This window comes from Gasterosteus aculeatus, chromosome 6, assembly GCF_964276395.1.
Source record: "Gasterosteus aculeatus chromosome 6, fGasAcu3.hap1.1, whole genome shotgun sequence".
Classification (NCBI taxonomy): Eukaryota; Metazoa; Chordata; class Actinopteri; order Perciformes; family Gasterosteidae; genus Gasterosteus; species Gasterosteus aculeatus.
This window is the reverse complement of record NC_135693.1, coordinates 3,811,812-3,833,761: the sequence shown is the minus strand read 5'-3', so window position 1 is coordinate 3,833,761 and position 21,950 is coordinate 3,811,812. Positions and strand designations below refer to the sequence as shown.

The 21,950-nt window shown below is 43.8% G+C and overlaps 1 protein-coding gene and 1 long non-coding RNA gene across 23 annotated transcripts in view; one reads left to right on the top strand and one right to left on the bottom strand.

Moving 5' to 3' along the window:
• The window catches only part of ablim1a (actin binding LIM protein 1a), a 44,559-nt gene that overhangs the window by 14,212 nt on the left and 8,397 nt on the right, over positions 1 to 21,950 (bottom strand). For 12 of the 22 annotated variants that reach the window (XR_013467990.1, XR_005712475.2, XR_013467992.1 and 9 more), the window contains exons 1-6: positions 20,418 to 21,044; positions 6,484 to 6,621; positions 3,545 to 3,728; positions 3,318 to 3,427; positions 1,684 to 1,810; positions 1,494 to 1,587 (exon numbers count right to left, since the gene is read on the bottom strand). Coding sequence is in view for 5 of the 22 variants with exons in the window: in XM_078104936.1 (XP_077961062.1) it covers positions 1,494 to 1,587; positions 1,684 to 1,810; positions 3,318 to 3,427; positions 3,545 to 3,728; positions 6,484 to 6,621; positions 20,418 to 20,652 (888 nt within the window). In the remaining 17 variants the exon portion in view is untranslated. Of the gene's footprint in view, positions 1 to 1,493; positions 1,588 to 1,683; positions 1,811 to 3,317; positions 3,428 to 3,544; positions 3,729 to 6,483; positions 6,622 to 15,282; positions 15,587 to 20,417; positions 21,065 to 21,950 lie in introns of those variants that run through there. The other 10 variants (XR_013468004.1, XR_013467997.1, XR_013468001.1 and 7 more) reach the window with 5 other exon arrangements.
• LOC144409515 (uncharacterized) lies at positions 2,398 to 4,732 on the top strand. The gene is made up of 3 exons (XR_013468006.1): positions 2,398 to 2,560; positions 3,307 to 3,454; positions 3,551 to 4,732. It is a non-coding gene; the product is annotated as an uncharacterized LOC144409515 (long non-coding RNA).

Sequence of the window (21,950 nt, the reverse complement as noted above, 5' to 3'; positions counted from 1 at the left end):
GTCAATCCCAGCCAACATCGGGCAAGAGACAGAGTCCACCCTGAACTGGTCACCAGTTGATCAGAGACCAGGACCTTCTTGCCGTGATGCGATAGTGCTAACCACCACACCACAGTGATGCAATATGAAAAGATGTTCAATTATTATGTAATGGGTCACCTGCTTTTTTGACAAGGTCAAACTTCCTTCTTTACCTAAGCGCTCTGTGATAACCTGCATAATGGCTAGAGCGCCTGAATTTCCATATACATCGACACGGCACTTTGCATGCAGAGAGCACTACTAAAAAGCCAATGTGACTTTGACAGGGGTTGATATAATACCCAAACTAAATTGTGCCGGCTGTATAACAACCCTCAGTAAAGTTTGAGCTGGCAAGTGGCCACTCGTTGAGGCCTTAGAGCTATGAGGCCATTGACTAACATTTGCATTTTCACATTTTACCGACCTATAGCACTTTACAGCACCTCCCACACAATTCTCTCCTCTCTTTCCCCGTCTCTCACAGATAATAAAGGTGCATTATGTGTAGATCCCATTAAATACTCTCGGTATTTCTCTATGATTTTAATAGCTGCATTAATTACCCGTGGATTAATAAGCCATTCACAGTGCACACCCAGAGGAGCAGCCGATTGCTACATGGTATTTGACCAGGGTCTTGGGTCAGGGATTGGACTATCAGAGAGAGCGCTGTGGCTCTGGCCCCACGGCAGTTGGCAGTGAGTCAGGGCGAGACGCCGGGGGTGTTTCCTATTGCCACGAAGGCCTGCCTTAGCTCTGGATTACTGGAAACCTGGCTGGCTGGCAATTTGACATAATCAAACCATAAATTACACATAACTTAGCGTCTGAGTGAATCGCTGTCTGCAGAACAAACCAGCACTCGTTTAAGAGACCAGTAATCAAAACGAACATTGGTAACGTTAACACAAACTCGACTCAGACAACATCACAAACGTTTAAACAAGAGTTTCATAACAGCAGCATGACGCACAATATTGATGAATACCAAGCACTTCATAAACATCAGATAATATTAAGGATTTTATGTAAATGTATGTAATTTGTATGACTGTGTGCAAGGAAGTGTATTTAGGCATAGTTGGACATGGCATGAATTCTGTGACGGAGAGATTACACCAAAGATTATCAAACTACATTTCGCAATTCCATTCCAAGATGAGATGAGAAGAATTTAGACATTAGAACTACCTCTCTGTGAGTCCACGTCACGCAAAATTCAACTTGACACGTTAGCTGTTGTTCACAAAGGCCCTTTCCGTAATGGTAGTCCTACAATTCACCATAAGTGAAAATATTTGTTCACTCTTTTAAACGTCCCGTAAACAGGATTGTTGGGATATCCCGGTGCAATATTGCAAAATCTGTTTACAACTGCATGTTGTACATTCCACATCTGGCTGCACAGAGAGACATCTACCTACAATACAAGCCACTGAACAATTCTATGTCCCGTGTGTGTGTCTTACCTCAAGCACCTTCCCTGTGATGAACTGATGACACGCCTCACACTGAACTCCAAAATGGATCTGGTAGTCCTTCTCACAGTAGGGGGCGCCGTCCCTGAGTGGAGACAGACAAATCCTAGCAGGAGGGACTTGACAGTAAAATATCCTATCATGTGTGAACCTCCTGCAGGCCTGAATTTGAGCTGCTTACTTGCTGATGTACTCCCCAGTCAAGACTTTGTTGCAGGCCTTACACTTAAAGCAGCCCAGATGCCACTGTCTGTCCAAAGCTAGGAGAGCTTGTCCGTTCTTAATGTCTCGACCGCATCCTGCACAATCTGAAAGAGAGCATTAAGCGGCATCGAGTTATGTGCTAAAACTATAGTAGTTAAACTAGTGAAGATGAGTGAAGATACAGTCTTTAATGGGATCACACTATCAACTGGAGGAGAAATTATTGCATGCAAAGAAATGAGACCTTTCGTCACCAAAGACACTAGATGGTGACAGAGTGTAACAAGCAGCATTCTGACAGCTGCCTCCTTCTATCATCCACCCCCCTCTTACCAGAGCTCTAAAAGCTCCATCCAAATCCAAGTGGGACCACAAGGCTTAAAAAGTGCAAGGAGTTGATTTCCAGACAAACAGTCAGATCTTCTTTAATGAATAGGGGAGGAAAGCAACACAGAGCCCACTGCAGCCACAGGGGACGGTATACTATGTAAGGCATAACCAGGCTGCGATGATGACATGAGGAGAATCAGCATGCCTTATTTATAGGTGACCTTGTCTAAAAGCTTTTCAAACACCAACTCAAAGACCACTGGGAGGAGAAAGAGGGAGGGGGGAGAGAAAGAACAGGAAGAGAGAAGGAAGAGGAAGAAGAGAAAAGGGAGGGGTTACAGGGCTGCACATTCTCTGTGCCAGAGGAAAGGAAATGCATGGCCATGCATTATTGAGCAAGGCCTGTCTTGGTTTTATTCACAAACATTGGCTGGCCTACCACCCAGCTGCGTGTAGAGGAGAGGAGAGACCCGACATCATTCTGTTGTCAAGCCTAACTGGGGCGCAGGAAAGGTCCTTACAAGGTATTTCATTTACTGAGATGTGAACAGTTGGTACTACTCAACTGTTCAGTAGTACCAACTGTTTTACACACTTCACACCATTACACACATTTTTAGTCTGGAAACCTCTGGATCTCCACTAGCATTGAAGGTAGTTTTGTATTAGAGAAATGTTTGGTTTACTTTTTCAAAGGACAAACTTTAGTTAGAAATGACTGGCCGCTAAATGTCATGCAGCAATCTGCAACTACCCTGCATCCCGACCCGCACTCTCCGCTCTGCATCTGCAAAACTGCTCGTCCCTCCCTCACTGAGAGCAAAACACTCGACTAGATCACGACTCTTTGCTGTCCTTGCTCTGAAATGGTGGAACAAGCTCTCTGAAGACACCAGGACCACAGAGAGCCTTCACATCTTCCACCGCAAACTAAAGACACACCTCTTCACTCTACCTCGACTAAAAGACTAACAAATTGTAGCACTTAAATTGTACTTGTAACGCCACTCATCTATAGCAAATTGTAAATTGGCTTATTTGAGGAAATTGCACTTTCTTATTTGAGTTTGTATCCCTATGGTTGAATGCACTTATTGTAAGTCGCTTTGGATAAAAGCGTCAGCTAAATGACATGACATGTATTGTAATGAAACGTTTTGAATCCCTCAACTAATCCACTTTCCCTCCGCAATGAATCCCGTGGAAGCCCAAATTGTATTGCATGAAAGTGAATGCCTTCCCTTCAAACATGTCTTTATGTGTTTATTAGACAGGACGTACTGCTGGAACCCAGGATGTCCTTTGGTCCCGGAGACATGGGTTCGACGCAGTACTGGCACAGGCAGTCCTTCCCGTTGAAGGTCACCCTGTCCCCGGCGGGGAACGGTCGTCTGGAAGAAGAGTGACATAAATATTGGGTGAAATGAAAAAGAACATTTTGTGGAAAGCTGCACTTAAATACATCTATTTAACCCTCTGTCATCTAGTGAAACCTGTGTGTGCCTTACTTGCAGATGGTGCAGACGAAGCAGGCGGGGTGGTAGGTTTTGCCCAGCGCGGTGACCACCTCCCCCTCCACAAAGTCCCCGCAGCCATTGCAGCGAGTGCCGTGCATGCGTTGGTAGTCCAGCGTGCAGAGATACTCTCCATTCTTCATGAAGAAGCCCCCCTGGGCGAGGTCACAGCCGCAAACTGCATGGGGACGCAAACATTTGACCTTCTGTAAGTCAGGTCATTCAGTTTTCCCACACAACACGCGAGCCACCCATCTCGTCCACGCATCGCCGGCTTTGTTAAGCCTGGCTAGCCCTTGTAATCCCGAGTGGCTCGCTGACTTTGTGAAATGGATGCTGAGAAATTCATTTTAACAGCTGTGTGCGTTACAATGTGAAGCGTAGCGTAAAATTGTTTGATCAGCGTTTCACAGTTGGAATAGAAAATAAAAACTTCCGGACCATGTCCCTCTGAAGGAACTGCATCAGAGGTTCACGGTGCAAATTCAGCACTACCATAGAAAGGTCTTTTCATTGTCGGTGTGGAAGTAGAGCATTCAATGCCAACAATTCTGTAATTGTGTGTCTCAGGAAATGGCCTTGATCTGTTTCTAACGATAGCTCTCTCTGAATTCTCTGTACTACACTGTCAGTCTCCAACAAACAAATACAACCTTGTCATCTAGAGAAACATGAAGGACTGGATAAGGCAGAAATAGTAATGGGGGAAGAATTGAGAGTTTGGGGTATTTTATGTCGGCGAGAGGCTGTTGACAGGTCTTACTGACGAAATGAAAGAGTTAGTATATTGGAGTTAAGATTAAATTCAGACTTTTGAATGAGAAATTCAATTATCACTTTCACATCTCTGATTTCCAGCAGAGACACAAACTCATGGCTTTTCATTTTTTTGGTGGTTGAGGGTGTTAGTATTCATGAACATTTGATCATTGGCGCTAAATACACACAACTAAGGCTGATGAGTATGTCATTATTTTTTACATTTTGCTCTATCTGACCAATTTAACTAATGATGATGAAAAAGTTGCAGGAGGAAGGGGCATTAATGTCTGGACAACATTTCATTTTCAATCCAGTTTACAGTTGTTGAGAGTCTTCACTCAAAAACATAAATGTCAACCTCAACGGGGTGTTGCAGTCAATAGGATTCATATTCTGGGAAACATAAATGTCTGAACCAAATGTCGTAGCAGTCCATGTGATAGCTGTTGTTGATTTCAGTCCCAACAAATGTGGTGGACCATCAATGTTGTCCCATACTTCAACATAATTCCAATGCTGCTTTCATGGGCTGATTTGGGGGTACGTTTTAGGGAGTCCTGGCTAATTGAAGAACTCAAGGCTGGAAAAAATAACTCACTTAACATGTCACATCATCTTCCCATTCATCAAGACTCACACAGACTGCACATGAGCACAATTCATATCTAAAGACTTCTAAAGATTTCCTCAATGCCGAAGCTCCATTCCAACACCACAGAGTGAGTCTGAGAATATAAAAGCTAAGAGTTGGAAATAACTCAGCTAAGGGGGAAATATTTTCTGTTAGAGATGACTTCACCGAATCATTCTTATGCAAGAAGGCACGCTAAATCCTGGGGATAAATGGGAGCGAGCAGGGCAGAGACTCAGATTCAATTGCATTAGGGTTCATGGGTGATGGGATTAGCTTGTAAACTATCCAAGTCAAGAGAACACCGGCAGTTGATATTTGGTGGCCTTTGACTGTGATGTCCAGATACCTCAGCTTTGCAATAGATGCATGGATTACATTAAATTACTTTTTAGAGGGTCACCTTATGAAATTGGATCGTATTCAATCTTTTGAATGAGGACTTCTTTCATCTTTCAGTCTTTCATCTCTCTGATTTTAAGCAAAGATGCAAACTCTTTGGTTTTTCCTTTTTGGTTGGTTATTCATGACACATCTGTTTTTAACCTGACCTAATTTTTATCAAAAGAGTATTTTGGGAAAATCATTGTGCATTTTAAGGGGTGAGATAAACACATGCAAAACACGTCTGTTTTTGGATTTGTATGACATGGTTAACTGAGTGTATAGACTCAGTCAACCTGACAATCATGGTATTACCAGCCATACAGGTCAGAGACTTAAAACGGCCAGACTGATTCTGGACCAAGACAGTGCTTCTTTTGGCTAATAGTGCAGTAATCATGTATTCTTTGGCAACCACTGTTGTGTGTACAAACACTTTTAGAACCACCTCCAAAAGTGTGCATATTCAGTGTAAAGGACAGAATTGAAATTTGGTGCTAATCTCAATGTTTGCTTGTGTTATTCTGAGCCCTCGGTAAACTAAGCGAAAATGTAACAGTGCTCTAGTTACAGATTAACTACAAGGGCTTCAGCGGGACAGGATCAGCCTGCAAGAGCGAGACTGCTTGGGCAGATGTGGAAAGCTACATTGTAAACACGCCAGAAGGCCAGAAAAACCATCAGTAATAATGACAAATGCATTAGGATTGATCCCATCACATGTAACAGCCGTCTGAATGATACTCAGATTAAAGGTCTGAGAAGAGAGGACAAGTCAGTCTGGATCAGCTATACTTGTTGTTTCACGTACCAGATCACCAAACTTTGGACTCCTCTATATTTGTAACTGTAACTCTACATCATAGGGTAAAACAGTCAGTAGTAGGCTGCATGGTCTGAACGAAAAGAAGACAATGTCCTGTTATTGTGAAAGTAGGAAATTAGCAATAAATCAAAAAACTTTATACTTGAGCTGCCAACATTCACACTCGCCCACATGTATTATCTCCCATTGAGAGTCTGTGTCTGTGGACTCATTTTATTATTGGACACCAGGTTTTCTGATAATATTAGGGTTGTCTTACATGGACTACAGCTCACGAGCAACAAACACTATTAAAACCTATTCAATTATAATTACATAAAATAAAAGTACCTTTACAGGTGAAGCACTTGAGGTGGAAGTGCTTGTTCTGTACCCGCAGCACCTCTCCCTTACATGGCTCGCCACACTTGTAGCACTGAATCAGGGGCTTCTCCGTGGAGTGGTGGTGTGTGTCCTGCGCATGAGCCACTGCAAGAGAGGAGACATTAACATAACTATTGGGCTGTAATGCGGATGAGTCACTGTGGTTGCATACAGTTCTTGTAACATCACTTTTCATTTTGGGGGGGGTTTCCTTTAAAGTTGTCTTTTTCTGAGGACAGCTCTGAATCTGCAACATCACACAGACGCCTGTCGGGGTAAAAAAACAAAAACATCGAGCTGGACAGCACAACTTGGGATTCTGGACCAGATAGGCTCGAGAGAGAGAGAGAGAGAGAGAGAGAGAGAGAGAGAGAGAGAGAGAGAGAGAGAGAGAGAGAGAGAGAGAGAGAGCAACAACCTAAATATAGTCTGTTTTGATCAGCGGAGGCCGGAGAGGAAGATGCTGAGGGAGCAGGGCCTGGTAATTGGCACACTAAAAGGCTATTGATAAAAAAATGTTTGCTGTAGTTTCATCCTCAAAGGAAAATATCACGGGCCATTTGTCATACCTTTATTATTTTCCTAATGCTGATGCTAATCGAGTCCTATGCTTCGGAGTACACGAGCCATTTTCCAAAGAATGATGGATCAAGTGCTCTGACCTCATCGTGGATATGCAGCGGCCTACTTAGATGATGTGATCATACACCGTGCTGACTGGACCTCCCATGTTTGCCGCCTGAAAGCTGTCTGGGGAAGCCTACGGAAAGCTGGCCTGACTGCCAATCCCAAAAAGTGCCGTTTTGGACAAGAGGAGTCGGAATACTTCAGCTACACCATTGGGTGAGCCAACCACACCTGGCCTAAGCCAGCAACAAGACGGCAAGTAAAAATCTTGCATGAGATGACAAAAAATAGCCACCCACAACAGGTCCTCTGGAGTACTGCAGCAGAGGAAGCTTTTGCAACCCTTCAGAAGGCCTAGTGCACTAGCCAGTCTCCAGACCTGAACCCAATAGAAAATCTCTGGAGGGGGCTGAAAGTCTGTGTTGCCCAGCGACAGCCCCAAAACCTGAAGGATCTGGAGAAGGTCTGTATGGAGGAGTGGGCCAAAATCTCTGCTGCAGTCTGTGCAAACTACAGGAAACATATGATGTATGTAATTGCAAACAAAGGTTTCTGTACCAAATATTAAGTTTGGCTTTTCTGATGTATCAAATACTTATGCCAAGCAATAAATACTGCAAAATATATATTTTTTAAATCATGTGATTTTCTGGATTTTTTTTTAGATTCCGTCACTTGAAAAGTATCTATGATACAAATTCCAGACTCCTACATGCTTTGTAAGTGGGTAAACCTGCAAAATAAGCAGTGTATCAAATACGTGTTCTCCCCACTGTATATACACATCTACATTCTTATTGTGCCAACCCAAGGGACGTTGAGGCCCGAATCATGCATAAAAGAGGTGTCTCTGAGAGTATTTATACAACAAAAAGTGTCCATTAATAACGACGTCCGGGAAAAGGGAGCTTAGGCCAACTTTAGGCTCTTGGTCTCCGTCTACTCCACGGGGCAAAGATCCTTTCCTGATTAAAGTATGTACGTCTCCCCACTGTATGTGTACATGTGTATGTGTATGTCGATACATATATGTGTATGTCGATACATATATATATATATATATATATATATATATATATATATATATATATATATATACATACATACATATGTATATGCATTATGCATGTTTATAAGTCTTTAGTATCAGCTTGTATAACCTCCTGTCACATGCTTTTTGTGCCTGGTTAACTGTTGTCGCCTTTGGATCTAATGGTTTCTGACAGTAAGCAGAGCATGGCACTGACAGACTGATGGTCTACGGTGGCTGCTTGTTCTGGATGTTGTTGTTGAGGCGGGTGATGCTGTGTCTATTGTCATGTCCCTCTGATGTATTTGTAACCGCTTTGGCTTGTAAAGTCCACAAGAAAGATCCTAACAAAGTTGCCCGGGGAGTCAGGTATAATGGCAGCAGGTGATGTGGCAATCTGGTAGGATTTAAAGAAGATTTTAGCAGATATTATTTCTTACAATGTTAGCAATCCTAGTTTTGTTAGAAGGCTTATTTCTAAAATGACCAGTACACATAATGTACTTGAGCTTGATTGCATAATCACTAGTTTAGTCCCAAGAAAGCAGGTAAAATGTTGACCTTTTGATTACATTAGTACAAAATTCCACCTCAGATTATACCAATCCATCAAGTAAGATAAATATTTTATTTAGATAAATGAAAATATTTACCTGCTGGTGGCGCTAGACGAAAAGTCAATCTCTAAAGTCAGAGGAGCGTTATTCTCTGAGGAACATTGCAATCAAGAGAATGGTGGTTATGTTACTCCAGTGCAAACATACATGGGCCGATATTGTCACGGTGTGGTTCACTTCCTGTTGTATTTTGTAGTTTTCTGCCACTCGTGTCCCCGGGTAACTTCACTTCCTGCCTTGTCCCGTCATCCCCTGTGATCGTCTTAATAGTTTCCACCTGTGTCCAATCACCTGCACCTCCCTTGTGTATTTAAGCCGTGTGTCTCCTGTGTCGCGTCATTGTCTTTCGCCACGCATGTCCGTGTCCCTTGTTGTGGGTATCTGTAAGTTGCATGCCTGTGTGTTTTTGCCCCTTGGCCTTTTGGATTTTTGACCTTCGACTATTAAAGTCCTTTTGTTCCTGCAAGTCTGCATTTTGAGTCCTGCCTCCCACCCGCACCCGTGACAGATATACCTCTATTCCTAAAAACACAAGAGCCACCAACATGACAATATGAAATATAACGGCAAATTGTTCAATTGTGTTCAAATGACTTAATAACTTAATCTTAATCTTATTAAAGATGTAAACATCACTTACTTAATGGTATTTGACATCCATACTAATTCAATAAGACAATTAAGTTATTATCATCTTCTATGTGCAGCATCCAACATTATCTTTACATCAATGACACGTCAGGCTGACACAGACTACTGTACACGTTGTAAATACTGCTGCAGTGCCGCACCGCACACGTCTTATCAGCTGATCTGAAACCAACCGATTATTTCACATTCAGGGACATTTACTAGTAAAGCAGCTCTCTTTCTCGCACTCTTTCTCTCTCGCTCTGTCCACCGTTCCTCCCTTTTATTGGAGACGAGGCTCTGGCCAGAGAGTTCTCCAAGTAAAATGGTGTCTCCTCGTGGTGTAAGTCCCCGCTGCTGAGACACATGGTGTCTCACAAAAGACAACTTCTCATGATCCTCAACGACAGAAGGGTGGAAGATTTTGTTGATGTGTTTTTGTTGTAGGTGTGGGAGAGAAGCAGATCTCGCCAGAACATGTCCAGGACCCTTCCTGGACATGTTCTCTAAGCAGAGGTCTTCTGAGACAGCTGCTGAAGGCCAGGAAGTGGAGCAACGAGGCCTATAGGATCCTAAGGAGGTCAGGGGGGACCTTCAGGATGGTCAGGAAGGACAGCAGGGGACAGGTTAAGTATAGCAAGAGGGTGAGGATGGACAGGATGAGACAGAGTCTCCCTCTCTTCCCCTCTCTCTCTCACACAATATTTTATTCAAATAGAGATACAAATACACGCACACAAAAACATGCACACACCCACACACATGAAAGGCTCTGTCAGTTCGGCACTCAATCATTAGTCTGCGAAGCTAAAATAAGACACCAGCAAGGGCATAGAAATAGCATCATGAGCAATCGATGGTGGACCAAAGAGAGACATTACTCTGGATTATTGATAACTCGGCCTTTACTGCATCTCACTTCCAGAGTAGCTGCAGTCTGACATTGAGAGTTGAGATTGAGATTAATTGTACTAAAATCCAATCCGCAAGAGAGTCCAGATTTTCTTAGTTCGACGCTTAGACATTTAGTCTTGGTCCCAAAGTCTATTATCTGACAAATTCTTAGAAATACAATTTGCACAGCATCAGTCTATACATAATTTGTGTTGAAAAGGAAGGGAAGGTGGAAAAACATTGAGGGAAGAAGAGGGTGTAAAGGAATGCTGGAAGGAATGTGGGTTTGAGAGGGTGGAGAAGCTCTCCCCCGAGAGTCTCTGATGCTGGTATATTCAGCAGGACAATGTGTTGTCTCCTGGTGAATCAAACCACTGTGACAATTAACTCAGTCACACCAGCTCTGTGTGTGACATTGCACCCTCCATAGACAACACAGGGCATCTGTGTCGGTCCAGAAATACCCGTCCTGCATATTCAACCAGTAATATGACATTTTATTAGCAACGTGTTGTGGAAAGTGTGCAAAGTGTTGTGGAGCTATGTCTGACTGCATCTCTACTGGATTAGTAACTGTCCCACAACTTGATGCAAATAAAGTTATGCATTGATGCCCTGGATTTGGACAGCTAAGTCCAATATTCTGCCACTTGGTGCAGATATGCTACTATAAAGTGGGGTTTTAGAGCTTTTTTGCTTGAAACGGCTGCCTGCAATGCCAATGCCTCAGTCAGTGGAACCAACACAGTTGGTTAAATACATCAATAAAGGCTCTATAGATGTGAGGGGAGAGCGGTCCTGTTAACTGTCTGTGGGTTTGTAACGAGACACTAAACCTTCTTACAATAGAAAAAGGTTTTCTTTTCCAAAAGTCATACAAAATTATTAGTTAGAGCTGTTTTTCAGTAATATATTTTACATGAATGTGCAACGTGATCTCCAAAACCTGTTTTCGTATACATTTTTACAAACAGGTTTTGGAGATCAGGCTGGAATGTGAAGCTAAAAATCTCTCTTCAAGCTGGTTTGTATTGCTCACTTACTATTTGTAGCATTTCATCGAGTATTGCATCATCAGGAGGGAAAGTCCAGCATGGAAAAGTCAACGCTGCTGACGTCACAACAGGTTGACAAAAATCCAAGACAGATGTTTGTTTTCCATGCACAGAGGATCGAAAAAGGGCAACTTTTGGATGGGAATCTATGAGCGCTGTGGGTTTTCCCAGCTTAACCTCCTCCCCTGTAAAGGGTTTTCCTCACCAGTAGCTGCACAGAGGGAGACAAACTGTGGCAGGGCCATGCCGAGATGGTTTCTCAACATGGTGTTTGAAAACAAGGAAGCTAATATTGAAAGGGATGTTAGATTTGCCCATAGTTAACCCTTTGTGGGACTTGTTTGGACATAAACCCAATAGTGATGTCTCTGACAAACATTTAATAGGCCTCGACAATCATGCCTCTATGTATACAAAAACATGACAATTTACTGCAATAATGGATATGGATATAAAATAAATCCATTAGTGAGTCTTTAGGGGTTCTTGTGGCAGCAAAATGGCACTAGAATGTACATTATATAATGCACAATAACATATAATAACAAGTAAGTAAGCAGTACACGAAGCAACCTCAGCACGGAGCAACTTGCTGTGCAAAAATATACACTAGTACAAGTTTGTAACCGCTGCCCACATTCCTCATGCCGGGCTGATTGTGTTGGCTGTGCTGCCTCACCACCATGGGATGAAGTGACTGATATGAGCCCGACACACACACATACACAGCCATGGAAATTAGGGATTAATAACCAGCAAAGCGTCCCAAAGCCAGGCACGGAGGAAAAGGACTTCTCTCGACACCCCTTCACTACTATGCTCCCACCCAACACCTCCTGCCCGCAACCATTTAAGCAGAGCCGAGCTGCGTTGGCAATAATAAAGGCTGCAGATGATTCTCTAGAGATAAGCGATGAAGGCCATCCCGAATCCCCCAAGGACTGATTTACCCCGTAGCATAAGCTGCAGTGTCACTGGTAAACAAAAAGCCAGGTTACTGACGGAGAGGGCGAGATTTGCTGTCAAAGCTTTAGACTTTGTGGCCTTTGTGTGAACCCAGAGGAACGCAAAGGCTTACAGTTGTGGCCTGCGATTGCACTGCGGAAAGGAGAATTCAATTAAACAATAGATGAGAGACGAAAAGGTCTAATGAAATATTCAGTCACTGCCCGCCATTGTTACCATAAGAGACACAGACAGAATAGTTAGGACAGCCAGCCCCACTGAAGAGTGGTTGGTGTGTGTCTTAGTGTGTGTGTGTGTGTGTGTGTGTGTGTGTGTGTGTGTGTGTGTGTGTGTGTGTGTGTGTGTGTGTGTGTGTGTGTGTGTGTGTGTGTTTTAACAAAGAGAGATAGAGGCACAGATGAAGAGAGGACTTTTGGCATCCATCTCAACCCTTTTGGCCCAAGGGTGTGTCTGCCTGATAGAATTTTTCTTTTACTCCAGTTTACAAAAGATGTAATACATTTTAGGATTGAATATTCTGATCTATAATGAAAGGGCACAAAATGTACCAGCCTTGAAGCCTCAAAGTGTGATCAGATGGGGGAGGGTATCCAGAGCTCTTCATCACTCAGACATAACAAGGAGGTCTTAACACTCCCCTCCATGAATATGTATGGCTGTATTCACTGCGTACCCGCCCCTCTGCCCCACCACCAGTGTCCCAGACAAAGCACTTCAAACACAGGCACACATTTGGTGTTGAGGGGGGGGACCCTATCGTCCTTCACCCCAACCCCCCCACAACCTTGAAAAACTAATCTTTGGGGAACTGAGTGTGGATTAATGATCTGTTCTGAATTAATCTGTTGAGCAGCACGGTGCGGAGCGCTTGTTGTTGGCCAGGTACCCAGTAATAATACCACGAGGGGGACTTCCAGTTATCCACTCGTCTGAGGGGAGACAATGGCAGCCCCATGAACTGCTGGAGCCTTTGTGCTTTCTAGAAGTGGGGCCTCTGAATGCCTTGGCCCCTTCCCTCTGAACAACTGGCCCATTACAAAGCCCACACTCCTGTGGCACATTCGCCCAGATGACCAGACAGACAGGAGGCTTTTTTTCAAGGACAGATGCCGGCAAGCTTCAAAAATGAGGCACCATTGCACCACAGGCACATGATGTTAGACTTTCACGTCAACGATTGTCTAACTTCGCAGAGAACGCCTCTCCAAGCCAAGATTAATGAATTTGTCGGACATATGGGTGCAAATCTCAAAAGCATGTGTAGACTAAGATCAGACTGCCTTGACTCCACACGGCCTTGATAAATAGCAGACTGTCAAAAATGTATTCTTGGCTCTGAAAATAGAACAACCACCTGCAAGTAAGCGGAACGCTAACGCAGCAATCCCCTTATTGTTATTCATCATTGAGAGCATACAGCATAATCCAGCATCTGGTCCGCTTTGTGTCCTGCTGTCACATCGCCCACCTGGCCTCAGAAAAGTTGCATGATGGGATCCCTGCAGCATACAAGAATTGGCATTCGCATTTTGTTTAGAGGAATTAAAAACTTGAGGTCTCTGAATGTGGACGTGAATCTAGAAGAGCCTCCTGCCACGAACAGATCCCAATTTAATTCCTACGGAAAACCTTCAGAGGGATTGTTGGAGATGAACATGTGGCAAGCAGAGGTTATGGGTGTCCTGACAGCACAGGGGCAAGGGCCTTCTGATCTGTGGCCAGTCGAAGCCACATCAAGGGAACAAGATGCAGAGCCGGATGCCGCCTCCACCATTTAGTGCTCTGTCCGATGCATAAACAAACCTACACACACTAGTACACACCAGTGTGTAGGTCAAAACTAAATGTTGGTTAAAAACTTAAAATGATCACTTTGCCCACACATAGAACGCTGTTTGTCAAAAGAAGCTGCTGGATTAGCTCATAAAGAATCCACAGGAGTAATACATCAAGCTGGTTAAATTGAGACAGTATTAAGAGAGTAGAATGACGCATAATGATTCATTAGTATCACTTATTACTATAATTCACTTTTTCAATATTTAGATCAACTTTGGCTGACTTTAATGTGGAAACATTTAATATAGTAGTAATATTTATGTATTCAGTGGTCAAACGGAAACAAAGGAAATTGTTGCCACATTTCATTTCAAACCAGACATTTTCTAATAGAAAATTGTGCACGTGTAGCTGCTTTCTGTGTGTCATACTGACAAACAATGTTCAACCTCACTACCACATGCTCTGGGAAATTGCAGGGAACGTTAATATCTCTGCAACATGACCCGTGACATTCCCTAATTCATCCCCCACAGCTGGGCGACCTCAGTTAAAGGTGAAAACAATAATCTTCTTCTTTTTCACAGGACGGTATAAATGAGGCCACAGTTGACAACAATGGAGTGCCTTTTAGATGGTCGCCATGGCAACGGCCGCAGACAGAGCGGCGGAGTGTGCAGGTCCATAGCGCAGTGTGGATCCGTGCACGTTACCTTCATGGATGGAGCAGTAGGGACACGTTCTTCCCCCGAACACAACGAGCCACAGGCTTTCATGCAACATACATTTACATAAAGACTGACACTGCCAAATGAAGCAGACTCCACCTTGAGCACTAGCTACAAGGGAGTAGTGAGAAGGGCGTAGCACGTTCAAGTCTTTAAACCAGAAGTGGATATATCATTAGTCATGCTTCCTGCAAGCAACACACACCCACATAAAGAAGAAACATGTCCAGATTACTGTGACTCCACACATAGAAATACTCAAATCAGAGACTTACAGAGAATTATTTCAGAATGGATCTAATTAAAACCGTCTGCCATGGCAGTACAAATCCAACCGGACCTGCAGCACAGATATACACACACTGCACACAGTGAACAGCACAATAAGACAAACAAATCCCATAAAGACACACACTCTCTGCCCGCCACCCCTGGAATACCTTTTTCTTTGACCATGACCATTGGAATTGAGGTGAAGCTCCGAGTATTGATCCCCAGTGTCACATGAGCTGCTAGTTCCTTTCTTAGTCACGACCGAAGAGCAAAAAAAAGAACGAGCCGAGAATTCGATGAGAGAGGGAGAGAGAGAGAGAGAGAGAGAGAGGGAAAGAGGTGTATGCGCTGCTAAGCTCTCCTCCCGAAAAACGCTGCTATAGCGTGGGGTTTGCCTCCTGACTGCCTGTTTTCCTACCACCCCCCCCTTCCTCCCTGTTCTGCTCCCTCTCCAATCACCTCTGTTGTGTCAGCCTCCTCCTCATTGCAGCAACCAGGTGGCTGCTGCTGCTTCTGTAGCCAGCAGAATGGAAGACTGACTTCTTCTGGAAATGTTGGTCTTAGTGAAGGAAGCCGAAGGTGGTTGATGCACTTAACTTTCATAACTAGCATTCAATGAAAGAGGCATTACACACCTTATTCACAGCACAAACAGTGCCTATGATCAGTGCTTATTGAGAACGATTCTCTAAAAGAATGCATGTGAGGGAATTAAATATTGTTTATGGTTATCCTCTGTATTTAAGTATGTTTATTGTTTGGGTTGTTTCGTGTTAGTCCCTAACCTTTCCCACAGACAGAAGAATTAGGCACGTAACACATACCCACAATATACAGAATCAAGAAAGCTATAAAACAGGGCTTATCGATATGGCCAATCAACTTTTGGACATTAGCATCCTGCAAGGAAGCAGGGTTTGTGTTGAGCTACAGCCAAAGCTGATAATAATCGCACCTACTCCAGCAGGCCATGTGCTCCATGAAGACTGTCTGAGCAGACCAGGGTTTGGGGGTTGTTTAAATCCTCAATCCTCTGAAATCCAATTACAAAGAGTACAGGAGTGCAGGTTCCCGCAGAGCGTGGTGAAGAAACCAGCTCTTATGTCATCTGCCACTGAAATGACCACGTGGACATCTCTTTTCACAACTTCAGAAAGTTGTCTCAAAAATGGCATACTCTTTGTACGTAGAATTGTTTCTTTGTCTAAGATGGCCCCTGGACTGTCGCGCTGTTTTTGTAGAAGATAAATATACAACCTTTTCTTCACTGCAGCTGTTTATGGGCTAAAATTGTCTTCACAAATACAAATCTATGGAAATGTTTATAAAAACAAAAACACAGTCCAGTGTTCCACAGTATAACATATTAATAAAGTCTCAACTAGGGAGCACACAGCATCTACTGCAACATAGCAGGGGACCAATCTAATATCTGCAGACACTTGAGTGTGTAAGCTACAGCAAATGGGATTTCAGAAGTAACTCAGAACCCTCAGCCTCAGACGGTTGAGGGGGAGGAATATTTTTGTGTCAGCAACAACCCTATAGTAATTGTTGATGCTGGCAGCCTGTTATTCATTCAAAATGCATTCATATGCTGCAGTGTCAACTGTGCCACCTGCTGGACACCGAGCCTGCAGGGGCGTTTTTTTCTCACCGAGAAGTGGAGTCACACACGCCAAGGGTACAAATAGATAGCAGAATTGTTTCAGCACTCTACCCATTATTTTCTATAGTGAGAGGAATTACATTATTACATTACAGGTCATTTAGCTGACGCTTTTATCCAAAGCGACTTACATTGCATTTTTAACCCATGGCTTTTTACATTTTTGCCGGGGGAGCAATTAGGGGTAAGGTGTCTTGCTCAAGAACACTTCGACATGGGACATGGAGCAGCCGGGGGTCCAACCGCAGTCAATTACTGACATCCGGTGCCAGTATTTTACCGTTTTGACTGTGAAGTTTCATTTTTTTGCAATCCATTTTACGGTAACATAGTGTAAAAACAATTTACGGTATTATACAGTAAAATAGCAGTAAATTCCTGGCATCCTTGCTGTCAGTAATTTACTGTTAATTTACAGTGACTTTTTTAGAGTGTAGTATCTCCTCTCATTACACAGTAATAAACCTATTCAATGATCTAGGAGCTGGTGCTACACAAGGCTTGCCAGGAGAAACTCCAGAGCAGCACAGTCTATTATCAATGGATGAAAGGTTTCTACTGTATTTGGCTCACCTAAGGATGATACACGTGTCACTGCCCATTATTAACCATCCACAGCCCTCATATTGGTGAAGACTAAGCACCGTTTGCATGCAGCACTCAAGATGCTATAATGTGATTTACAGTTATAGATTATTGTCTGTGAGGCATGAAGCTAGACTAAGGTCACATTTACAGTAAACAACAGGGGTTTGTGTGGATATAGTGCATGGTTATCCCGTGGATTAAAATAAGGATTAATGGAACTACGCACACACACAAACACCAAATGCATGAGCATGTAAATACTCTAATCTAGAGACCCTTTGCACTAAATGATGATTTGCCAATTTTTTGCAAATCCACCAGACACGTAGAGTGAGACATGGAGGAACCACTCAACTCTTTTGCAGCAGTGGCAGGCCTGCCTGTCAATCTCTGGATAAGAAACACTTCACCATCTTGTTTCTATTTTAAAAGACACAGTGAGAACCTTTTGAGCAGCAATACAGTAAAACCTTTTTCAAAGTCTATTTCAGCCATAATACAATAACATTGCTGTGTTGCAGCTATAATGATAAAAATACACTACAACATTTGTTCCATATTTGATTTTTTTTTTTTTTTGAGGAATTGTCAAACACTGCGACTTATGTCCAAAAGGATGTGAAATAATGCAGCGATGCTTGTGGGGTGGAAAGTATGATCACGACACAGGCCCCCTAAACAGTTTTAAGAAAAGATTCAATCAAATTAGGACTATTTTTTTTTCTAACAATGATTTTTTTATAGACTTTTTATGTTCCAAAAACATTTAAAGCAGCAGTGCTGTTACCCGGTCTTGGCCTCCGGAGAATATAAGTTGCTATTGACATTCCCTGTCGCTGTGGTTGATTTTAGTTGTCACTGTAAGAATGAAATTAACACTCTCCTCCTATCTCCACCGTAACAACCTCCTTGACACCCACCAGTCTTCAAGGCAGGCCATTCCACAGAGACTGCTCTCTTCACTGTCTAAGAGCAACTCCACACTGCTGGAGCCGCCGCTCTCTCCTCTGTCCTCATCCTTCTGGACCTTTCTGCTGCATTTGTCACAGTAAACCACTAGATCCTTATTTCCTCCCTTCAGGAACTTGGTGCCTCAGGCTCTGCTCTCTCCCTTCTCTCATCCTACCTTGACGACTGCACCTACTGGGTAACCCGCAGAGGATCTTGTGTGGGAACCTTGTCCTCTTACTACTGGAGTTCCTCAGGGTTCGGTCCTGGGTCCCCTCCTCTTCTCTCTCTACACTAACTCTCTCGGCTCTGTCATTCGCTCGCATAGCTTCTCCTACCACAGCTAGGCCGATGACACCCAACTAATTCTCTCTTTCCCTCACTTGGACACTCAGGTGGCGGCACAGACCTCTCTCTCTTTGAATGTCCGCTCACCATCTGAAAATCAAACCGACAAGACTACTTCTCTTCCCGGGAAAAGATTCTCCTACCCAGGACCTGACTTGGACTTTTGACAACCTCGGTGTGACAGCAAACTCTCCTTGACTCCTAACATGACAGCGAAAATACGATCCTGTAGATCTACACGCTCTACAACACGCTCTACAACATCAGGAGAATACGTCCCCTTCTCACTCAGAAGGCGGCGCAGGTACTGATTCAGGTTCTAGTCATCTCCCGCTTTGACTATTGTAACTCTCTTCTGGCAGGTCTCCCTGCCACCGCCATTCAACCTCTGCACCTCTGCAACTTTCTGAAATTCTCCCACACTACTCCGCTCTCTTCACTGGTATTGGTACTCACGTACCATGCTGTGAATGGATCGGGTCCAGTCTACATCCAGAACCAACAAATTGTAACACTCACATTATACTTATAATGGCTCTTATCTATAGCAGGTTGTAAATCGGCTTATTTAATAAAATTCGCTTTCTTGTTTCTTGTTCTTTTGAGTTTGTATCCTTATGGTTGAAAAGCACTTATTGTAAGTCGCTTTGGATAAAAGTGTCAGCTAAATTACATGTACCGGTAAGGTATTGTAAAATGGATGACATAAGCCTTGACCTCTGTGACCTTCTGATCGTGGGTCATTTTGCAGACACATAGTAGCTCCCCTGAACCTGAGCAATTAGTCAAATCAAAGTTCCTCCCCAAAACCAGAAGGTCTGCTCTACAGACAGTGTTTACCAACCATTTCCAAGCAATGATGATTTTACTACAGTGCCTGGCATGCAGTCAGAGAATACATAAGGTCTAAAAATCTCAATTTGTCCTTTTGCCCATGTTGTAATCCTGATATAAGCCACCATGTAGCTTCCCCGTGTACTGTTGCTTGGCAAAAAGGAGCAGGTCAGCCCTTGCCTATGGGTTTGCATTCTGTTATGTAACTACGGAGGGGCCAGTGATTCATTTCCAGATTCTTTTTCAACATTTGCAGCAACAGGGGGGGAGGGAATTAAATATTGTTTATGCTTATCCTCTGTATTTAAGTATGTTTATTGTTTGGGTTGTTTTGTGTTAGTCCCTAACCTTTCCCAAGGCCAGAAGAATTAGGGACGTAACACATATTCACAATATACAGAATCAAGAAAGCTATAAAACAGGGCTTAACTATATGGCCAATCAACCTTTGGACCTTAGCATCCTGCAAGGAAGTAGGGCTTGTGTTGAGCTACAGCCAAAGCTGATAACAATCGCACCTTCTCCAGCAGCAACACTGTTTTGGCGTCAGGTTGTTATTGTTGCATAACTTGTGGACAGGGACACTCACACATACGTACGGGCCAGATCCAGCAAGCATTAAGAGGCATAATCATTCACTGACATCCAATTAAAGTGAAGTAATCCCTGAGCAATGACTAATCAATTCATTTTAAGACCAAAACAGCAAAATGAGAACAAAACAACATCCATTTGGAGTATTAACAGCTGCTGAAAAGGGGCAAGCAGAGATGAGGAAAAGGGGCAACATAGAATGAAATGAAACTTCAAGCTGACTGGTGTTGTGGTGTTGTAGGCAGTCACAGCTGGGATGGATGGCTGTAACAGGTGTGTGAAGACATTCTTCACGCAGATGTGTTTTTGCTCCTGTCCTACCTGTAGCCACCTCGTTCAGCCTCTCACTCAGGTAATACTCGTTCGGGTTGAGGAAGGGCAACTGCTCCATGTATTGTTTAGGGATGAGGTACAGGACCTCAGCTACGTGTCCGTCCTCGATGATGGACATGCGCTTCACCGAGCTCTTGCGCTTCACCCGGACACGGTCAACACTGTGGCTGCGGTTGGAGCTGCACAGCTTCCCAAGGCTGTTCAGATTGGGCAGGGTGGGCATGGCGCCTTGCTCCCTTTCCAACGTCCCACGGAGTAGGGTGGAGTACTGTTGGTCGACGTCGGCAGGCTCACACCTGCTCTAAAAGCCAGTCACCTTTTGATATTAGGAACGCAGCGTTGTTCGTGGAGGTACAAACAGGAAACAAAGAAGCCAGAGGGCGGTGGGCTACTTCCAACCAGCTCATTGTAAAATCACGGCAATATCTGGCAGGTCTTCGGTGGCAAATTGCCCAGTGAGGATCCCTTCCACCTGTTGCTTCAGATCGGCAGCAGATGTAAGACGTGGAGCCCTGTCATCAACATTGAGGTGGCGACGGCAAACAGCACGCGGCATGAATGACTGCTGCAGGTGGAGTAGAGTGGGGAGCAGGAAAAGAAGCTTACACTATGAGTGTCTTCAGCTCTAACAGCTCGAGGCCTTAAGCAGCTTAGGGCTGACGTGATTATCTTCTGGGTGGGGTTAGGTGGCGCTACATCATGTCGTCCCCGCGCGTGCTTGTTATATGACTCATGAGCTTCCCAACCACCGCTCGGCTCGTTCACATCCGTCCAATGACGAGCTGAGAGGATCTGGGATACCTTTAAATTAGGTGTGAGCACTCTTGTATGTATTAAGACGGTCAGGGTTGTTATGTTGTTATGCTTAGTTTGCATCAACCTAAATGCTGCATATCAGCGGGCAGCCTCACAGTGATTCAAGACTTGCTTTCAGGGTAGATTGGCTTGGAAGACTGCCGGTTCTTTACAAGGACAAAAATCATGAAGGTTATTCCCCCAGCCAACGATGCACAAATCCACTGTTAATCGTCAGCAGGATCCTTCACAATAAAAGATACTGCTGGTACTATATCAGTGCTGCAGTGGCCCAGCATGATCCGCTGAAATCATTGGGTATCCGATTTTGGACAATCTAACTTAATCTTCAAATGTGGGAACAAAAGACTTGTAGAGGATTTTCTTGAGATGTACAACCAACATAGGACCAACATTTCAGGCTACTGAGTGTCTTAAGGCTGGCGCATGCTTCCGCGTCTGCGTCGTTGGGTCGACGAGCTTGTTTCAATTCATGGTTCTAAAAGTATTGCGTGTGTTGCAGAGCAATTCACCGCCAGAACAACAGCCGGAGTAACGTGTTTTGTTGAAGACGACCTAGAGAGTCACGTCTATTTATTTATTTGTTTATTTATTTATCATAGACTTTATTGCCCCGTGCATCGCCACTGCTGCTTTTCATCGCGGGCACATTTGTCCCGTATTTTCCTCCACAACTTTGTGCACCTCTCGACCGGCAAACCGGCG